This window comes from Pteropus vampyrus, unplaced genomic scaffold (assembly GCF_000151845.1).
Source record: "Pteropus vampyrus isolate Shadow unplaced genomic scaffold, Pvam_2.0 Scaffold227, whole genome shotgun sequence".
Taxonomy (NCBI): domain Eukaryota; kingdom Metazoa; phylum Chordata; class Mammalia; order Chiroptera; family Pteropodidae; genus Pteropus; species Pteropus vampyrus.
The window spans coordinates 1439065-1447083 of NW_011889008.1; the positions used below are offsets into that span (position 1 = coordinate 1439065).

The 8019-nt window shown below is 64.9% G+C and overlaps 2 protein-coding genes across 2 annotated transcripts in view; one reads left to right on the forward strand and one right to left on the reverse strand.

Moving 5' to 3' along the window:
- AATK (apoptosis associated tyrosine kinase) overlaps positions 1 to 206 on the forward strand; it is a 23448-nt gene extending 23242 nt beyond the window's left edge. The window contains exon 14 of the mRNA XM_023538660.1: positions 42 to 206. Within this exon, the coding sequence (XP_023394428.1) occupies positions 42 to 206 (165 nt within the window). The remainder of the gene's footprint in view (positions 1 to 41) is intronic.
- Positions 207 to 930: 724 nt separating this feature from the next.
- Positions 931 to 8019, reverse strand: part of BAIAP2 (BAI1 associated protein 2) — a 42287-nt gene continuing 35198 nt past the window's right edge. The window contains exons 10-11 of the mRNA XM_023519630.1: positions 7620 to 7672; positions 931 to 1301 (exon numbers count right to left, since the gene is read on the reverse strand). Coding sequence (XP_023375398.1) covers positions 1232 to 1301; positions 7620 to 7672 — 123 coding nt within the window. The 3' untranslated portion in view covers positions 931 to 1231. The remainder of the gene's footprint in view (positions 1302 to 7619; positions 7673 to 8019) is intronic.

Genomic DNA, 8019 nt, shown 5'->3' on the forward strand with positions numbered 1-8019 from the left:
GAGGCCCCTGGGCTCGTGGGCCCGACACCCTTACCTCACAGTCTGTGGCTGTGTTCCGCCTTCACCAACTCGGCCAGACCCGTGAGCCCCACCCCGCCCCAGGGTCTGGGCTGCTCCCCCTGGGTCCTGCTGCTGAAGCCAAGGTGGACAGCTTAGACGACGGGGGGCTGCTGGTCCACACCCCTGCTGACATGGCCCCGTTCTAGAGGTGCCCGCTGCTGGCTGGTGCGGGGCGTAGCATCCTGCCTAACCCAGGCCAGCTGCCAGAGGATAGTGGGGCTGCCCCCATGGTTGTGTTGGGGCTCCAGCCCGTGGGGAAGGGGACCGGGGAAGGGGTGGAGCTGGGAGGGGGTGGGAGCAGGGCAGCACAGGGAATATTTTTTTAACTGCTATTGTCCAAGCAAATGGAAATGGGGTGATTTTAAGTTATTGTTGCCAAAGAGATGTAAGATTATCGTTGCTTTGGGAGTGTGGGTGGGGACGCGTTCGGGTTTGTGTTTCTTGTTTCTTATTAGTTTGAGGCTTAGGACGCTGGTGCAATGGTTTTCTTGTTCCTTGTTTTTTAAGAGAAATCAAGCTAAGAAAAAAACCCTTCATGCTAAGCGTGTGTTTTTTTTTGGAGATTTGCAGATAAAGTTTTGGGCAGAAGGGGGCATGACTATGCAGGGGTGGAGCCCCAGCTGCCGGCCATCTCGGGGGACAGTCCCTTCTCACCACGAGGAGGGAGCTGCAGGAAGGTGGCTGCCTGCCACCGTCCTTGGCACACTCTGGTGGAGAGAGTGACCTGGGCCCACAGTGTGCCTGGGCCGAATCTCCCCACTCCCTGCAGGGAAGTAACTGCTGTTGATAAATCATCTTCCAAAACAGTGGCAGGCCCTTCCCTCCCTGCGCCCCAGGCCTCTGGCCCGCAGGCGACAGATCACAGCTGGGCACAGGTGGGCAGCCTGTTTATTGACCAGACAGGGGCTTCGGGCATCGTGGGAGTTGGGATTCCCTTCCACCGTAGCTGACAGCATGTCCTTTCCTCCCTGCTGGGCTCCACAGCCCCACGGACCAGCCTGGGTGCCTTGTCCGCAGAAACAGCCAGGGTCCAGCCCAGGCCGGACTGGGGCCGGCAGTGCCGGCCGGGGGCGAGCATGGGAGGGCGTCCCAAACGGGGCTGCGGACCGTAGCAGGAGAGCTTCCGTGTGGTGGGGGGCGAGGGCCGGGGGCAGCGGGTGCAGAGAGGCCATCAGCTGAGGACGGGGGCAGACCTGTCATTGGTCACCGTTGGCTTCAGCTGGACGCTGGTGAAGGGATTCCTGAGGAGAAAAGAGAGCGGTTTGAGTGCCCCCAGGGCCCCGGCCTGCAGACAGCACCCACCCGGACCCCCGGGGGCAGCGGCGCTGCGGGAGAGCCTGCGGGGTGCTATCCACCGCTGGCTGACCCTGACGCACCGCTTCTGCCACCCCCCACGCTGTCACCCCTCCCAGGGCAGGGCGGCTGGGTGGGGGGAAGGCTCCGTTCCCCCCACATCTGCCTTGGGGCGGGGAGCCACCCACAAGGCGGAGCGGCCCAGCGCCGTCTACCCGGGATTAGTCACTGAGTGTGTCTGCGGAGATGCCTGTCAACACAGCCCGGACCATGCATCCAGAGGGTGGCCTGGCCTGGCCCAGGCTGACGCCACAGGCCCGAAGCGCACGCACACTGGTGGGGGTGATTCCTGCGGCCCCCTGCAGAGGGGCTGACCACCCGCCCCAGTGAGGGGTCGGCCACCTGTCACCCCAGGATAGCCACACCCTCCCCTGCACGCCCAAGGCCACAGACGACGGACAGATGGACTGGCCAGACAAAAGGAAATGGAACGGGAGGAGCACAGGGCCCGTGTCCAGCCTGGTCCTTGCGGAAGCCTGTCCTCAAGTCCCTGGAGGCTCAGGAGGACCTGCCAGACGGGGACAGCACAGGACAGCGGGCCGGGGGACGTCAGGCAGCTCCAGGGGGAACAGCACGGATGGCACATGGGACACATGGGGCTGGCATGGACAGGACCACACTCCCGGTGAAGTGCTCGGCTCTGGAGCCGTTACCTGGGGCGGGAGGCACCTCTGGCCGGCGTCCACGGGAGCTGGGTGGGTGGCGCATGGGCTGCGGGCATGTCCAGCATCCCCAGGGAGAGAGCACGTGGGGTAGGGACACTGCCCTGTTGTGCCGAGGACTTGGTGTTTTCTAAAGAACTGACACACTCTGGCCTGAGTGTGTAAAAGGATGAACCGCTGAGCAGAGGCGGCCCATCGAGGCACAGCTTCTGCGTCTCCAAGACGGCGTCGAGCATCATTCAGTAAGATCTTCGTTCAGAGCGTCACAGCCCCGAAGAAAAGCCGCTCCCTGGCCCGCTGGGGCCCAGGATCTGCTCACGTGGAGTCCTCTTTGGCTCTGATCTGTGCAGACAGGCTTCAGCCAAGCCGGCCACGGGCGAGGCCACCTGGGGGTTCCCAAGGCCACGTCGACCATGGCCAATGACGTCTGGCCCTGGGACAGGACACAGGGCGGCCTGCACCCTTGCTGCCACCTTAACTATGGTTCTAGAGGGCTCCGTGCCATCGACTGCCCCTAACCAGTGTCAAGGTGGGAGATCCTGGGGGGCTGGCAACAGAGGTGTGTCCCCCTAGAACTGGGGACTGAACAGAGGGAGGGGTGTAACCCCCATGCCCCAGAGAAGGGAGAGCGGCCCCTGTGCTGACCGCAGCCGGCGCAGAGGGCCAGTGGGTCTGGGCGGCAGACACCACACTCCTGCCTGACACCTGAATTCTCATCAGAAAGGGTCGCTGGCAAAGGGCGGCGTCAGCTGGGCCACAGAGGGAGTGCAGGGCCGGACAGGCCCCCACCCAGAGGGCCTCCAGTCATTTCCTCCCACACACAGTGGCGTGGAGCCGTCCACACTGCAGGTTCTGAGGGAGCAGGCAGCCGCCACAAACACTGCAGGCCTCCCAGCCCACTCCCTCCCGAGCCCTCAAGGCATAGGCCAGAGACCGTCCCAGAGTGGGACGCTCCCACTCTTCAGCACCCAAGGGTGCCTATCACCTCTGGAACTCATGAGCAACCCTAGGGAGGCACCTGTGTGATCCCAGGCAGGGGCAGGGGTCAACGCAGAGATGACGGAACAAGACAGGAGTAGCACCCGAGGCCCACTGCAGACCCTCCCGCCCTGCGGACACTGGTCACTGCCGGGCGGGCTGCAGGCCAGGCTTCCTCCCAGCACTGTGGGTGGACGACCGCGAGCCCGCACGCCCCGCCTGCGCCGGCACAGAGCGCGGAGCCAGGGGCACAGCGCCCTTCCGGTCAGCTGTCCAGGGTCTGTCCACCGGCGGGGGCTCCCAGGGCACAGCTCTGACCCTGACAGCCACTCTGTTAGGGACCTCCGGGCGAGGGCGAGGACATGGACGTGGACATGGACATGGCCGGCGGCGGCATTTACACAGAAAATGCTGGCGGCACAGCGGGCCTGAAGTCCCGGGCAGGGAGGGCTAAAAAGGCCCGAGCCAGACCCTCCCGGGACCCTCCCCAGGAGGATGACAGGCACAGAGGTCAAGGGGACTGCGGTGCCCCAAGAGCAGCCCTCAGGGACACTGTGCAGCACGGTGTCCCCTCCCCACGGCCCCTGCCAACCCCTGTGGTTGGGCAGCTTTCGGTTCCGCTCGCAGGAGACACGTGGCCGTGGCTGTTGGGGGACCCTCTGATCCTGTGTGAATCCACTTGGGAACGAGGAACAGGGTGCCGAGCACAGCCCAGTCTTCACACACGTGGCTTCTGTCCTTCGGCGAGTCCCAGGCAGTGTGCACGCCGAGGGCGACTGTCACAGAGGTTTCTGTGTCCTCCCGAACTTTCTCTTCAAGTGGCTTTCCCAGCGCGGAGCCAGCGTCCTGGGGGTGCGTCGTTCTCACGCTCAGCCCTCGCCCCGCTGCAGGCTCCAGTGCAGCCGGGCAAGTCCCTCGACCAGGCAGACGCGCCTTTGACACATGGTGCCACTGTCCTGACCAGGCAACCGTGCAGCGGGACACTAGCTGGTGGTACTGTGCTGCGTGCTCCTGGGGTCTGCCCTACACCTAAGGACATAGTCCCCAAGCCTTCTGTCCCTTTGGTGCCACGAGTGGCAAGGACAACTCGGTCCCACCAGCTTGGAGGGGCCACGGGCAGCAGAGGTGGGACCTGCACAGCTCTGGGTGGGAGACGCAGGCCACTCAGGATCCTGGAGGCAGGGAAGGGGGTGGCCTAGGGTCGGCCACAGGCATTTCTACATGCTTCCCAGACTTCAGGAGCACTTGTCTCCAGAACTTTCCAGAACTCACACTGCAGCTCGCCAACACAAAAGCAGTGTCAGGAAAGCAAGTCCTGTCTGCTAGGGTGGCCTGGCCGCCTGGTGGGGTGAAGCAATCACCACCCTTTATAAAAAGAATCCAGGTGCCAGCCACACAAGGCGACCCCCTCAGTGAACACGCAGGGCAATGACAAAGATGGCACAAGGCCGAGCAAAGGGCTCCCCGTCTCCTGGTGGCCGCTGGTGCTCTCTTTCCGAGGACAGGGAAGGACCGTCACCAGGACAGGTCCGAGGCGGTCAGCCGCGAGGGCATCAGGCGGGCCTGGTCTGGGAAGTCTGGCACAGCCCGGTGGAGCCACATCAGGGCAGAGACCAGGTTGCGGGGCAGAGACCAGGTTGCCAGGCAGAGTGGGCAGCAGAGCTGCTGCACCGTCTCCAGCAGGGCACATGTGCCTGGGTCCCATCTCCTCAGGGCGGCGACACTCACCTACCCGGGAGCCGGTCAGGCCAGGGCCTCCAGTCCACCCACAGGGGTGCGGAGCCAAAGGGGCCCCCCGAGATGGCCTTGCAGCTTATCACCAGGCTCCACCCTCACTGTGGCCAAAGCACCCGCAGAGGGAGGAGGAAAACCCACAGAGGGGGCCAGGCCAGACCCGCACCCGGCAGCGGGGGCAGGGCCGCGGGCGACGAGGTGGTGCGGCACGTCAGTCCCACAAGCGCCCCGAAAAAGGAAACCGTGAGCCCGAGGAGCAATCCAAGGGAAGCAAAGGCCAGGAGCCCCCAGAAGAGCAGGCTGGCTGACCCCCGGGCCCCACTTTGCCCGTCGGGCTGAGGCCAGAGGGTCTGTCCAGAGCCACTGCAAATGCAGACTGACCAGCACAAGGAAGCCGGGCACTTACTGACTCTGGACGGGGCGGCTCAGAACCTGGCCACTTCCACGTTGGTGCTGCAAGGAAACACAAAGGCTGCAGGTGCGGGTGGCACTGGGGATTCCCAGGGGACACGGAGGCTGACGAGGGCCGTCGGGCTGGAGCACACTGCCAGGAGCATGTGGCAACAGCCACAGGGCAAGAGCTGGGTCTCCAGCCCCCGAGGGCGCCTGCAAGGAGTGGCAGTCACCGCAGCCCAGCACAGGCGGGGCGTCCTTGGGTCAGGCCACGCAGCCCCACTGTCACCTGGGCGGGGGCCGCTACAGGTGTGGGCCAGTGCCGTCTGCACGCCCAGATACACGCAGGGCTGGAAAGAGGCGCCACACCCAACTCGATGCAATAAATAAAACTTTTATTCCAACAACTGCAGCACAGGGCACAAATCAGATTTAAAAAAAAGAGGAAAGGAAACAGGAAAATCGTCTTCAGCAATTCCGTCTTCACGCGAGTTTCGCAGTTTGCGTCCACACCCGTCCGCTGAGCACGGGATCCTTGGGTTTGAGGACACGGCGCGGTGGCTCGCTCACACGGGTCCGCGTCCGGCTCCGTCTCTTCCCTGAATGCAGAACGGTCTGTGTCTTGAGCGGCTTCTGTCACAAGCACGACCAGCCACGCCCTAGTCCGCGGGCGAGCGGGCTCTGCTAAGCCACATCGAAAAGGAGCGTCCACGGCTTCGGCTGCCGCAGCGGGAGGGGCCAAGCGGGGCTGTGCCCTCGCTCACGTCCCAGAGTCAGGGGGTGAAGAAGCAATACCAGTAGCCACTGAGTCCAGCACGTCTCTTTCTGAAGTCACCGAGACACACAAAAAGACGAGAGCGTTTAGGGGGACGGGGCAGGACCGCCCACGTCCCCTGGGCAGCAGGCGTGTGCGCAGAGTGCCTGGGCCGCCCTCCCGCCGGCCGCCTCGACTCCCTCACGAAGCTGGTTGAGGAACCGGTCCCCAGGGTGGGCTGGGGCGGTCTCTGGAGGTCTTTGGAATGGCCGCGGGCCCGCCACGCCGGCAGGAGCCACCCGCGCGCTGTCTCTGCACACCGTCCAGCAGCGTCCACGGCGAAGGAAGCCCTCGGGGGCCGGCCTCGGCCTCCCTCACAGGAGCGAGCAGCTTCCTCAGGAGGCCTGAGCGGGTGCGGCCAGCGGACGGGCGCCCACGGCCGCGAGCCTCTGGGGGGCCCCAGCACGCCCCCTTTCCCGACGCAGCTGCCAGCGTGCGCCGGGGTCAGATGCAGAAATAACAGTACGAACACCGGAGTCCATGCACATCTGTTTTTGTTTTCAGGAAAGAAAAAGTCCTTTTCCTGTTTTTCAGCTTTTTGATTTTTTTTTGAGATTTTTCTTTTTCTTCAGACTTTAGAGCTGGCTCGCGACGAGCCTTTGGAAAGGGGCAGCGCGTCACGAACGCAGATGACGGGGAGCAGAGGCGAGGACGCCGCCCGCGCTGCCCGGCCGGCCGGTCCCGCCTGGCGGGACGCACGGGGTGGGGGCGTGTGAACACGGGAGCAGATGTGGGGCAGCACCATGGACCCTGGGGATCGCAGAGTCTGGGGTCACCAACCAAAAGGCGGGAGGGGGCAGGTGGGAAGGAAAACGACCCGAGAACAAACCAACAAGAGCTGAGGAGAGACCAGTGGAGCCCAGACAGGTGGGGGGGCGGGAGCTCTTCCGAGCAGCGGCTGCCCGTGGTCAGCGTCCTCACACTGTGGACACCAGCGTGCCGCTGCCGCTGCGAAACAAAGCACAGGACAGCTGCGGCCGCGCGCCTCCTGCAGCAGCCTCCTCAGCGGCTCAGGGCCGGCGGGCCAGGGGGCCAGGGGGCCACGGGGCCACGGGGCCACCGGGCCCTGGGGGAGTGGGGACGGGAGCGGCCCCGAGCCAGACGGGCAGAGCCTGGGGCGGGGCACAGGAGGCAGCAGCCCCCAGCCACCTGTGTGGGCCGGGGCAGTTCTGGGCGGCCGAATGGGAGGGCAGAACGAGGCAGGCCAGATGCCAGGGAAGAGCAAAGGCTGCCCGGAGCGCGGCCGCGACAGTGGACAGCGGGCAGCTCAGGGTCCTGCTGCTTGAGAACAGAGCGCAGAGCGGCCGGGCCGGGCTGTGCTCCCGCAGAGGCGCCTGCCTCCACCCAGCCACGCGGAGTGCGGGGACAGCTCTGGGAGGGGCTGCTTCCCACGGGTGACATCGTGGAACCCGGCCCCAAGGGCCTGCCCTGCAGAGGCCTAGGAGCTGCAGGATGGGCACAGAAATCAGCGCCCGGGCCCTGCTCGCCCTGACACGGAGCGCAGACTGCACTGGTCCCCAGCCAGGCCCCCGCGGGACAGGCCAGGGGAGAGGGGGCCACCCCAGCCTCTGGGGGTTGCCGCTCCCTGTCACGCACTTCCCAAGAACGATTCTGAAAGCCCTTACCTGCTCACAGCCCGTGCCCCGTAGTCATCCAGACCCTGGGGAGGAAAAGCAGACTGGTTAAGCGGGGGCCAGGCGGAGGCGGGGTCAGCAGGAGCCTCTCCTGACCCCAGCGTGTGCGCTGCCAACTGCAGCCAAGGGCTCAGAGTCACGTGATCTCCCAAATTCATGGCACTGCCGTGTCTGGACAGCAGTTGACGATTCTGTGTGTGACCTCACACTCGTGGCATGCACAAGACAGCTAACCCACGTCCCCCTGCCACGTCTCCCATGGCAGGCAGCCGGGGGCCCTGAACGTGCCATAGCCAGGGGAGCACCTGCAGGGCACGTGTAAAACACCTGAGCAAGTGAGGTCGAGGCGAGATGAATCCCAGATCAGGTAGGGCAGCCTCCCCAGGAACCC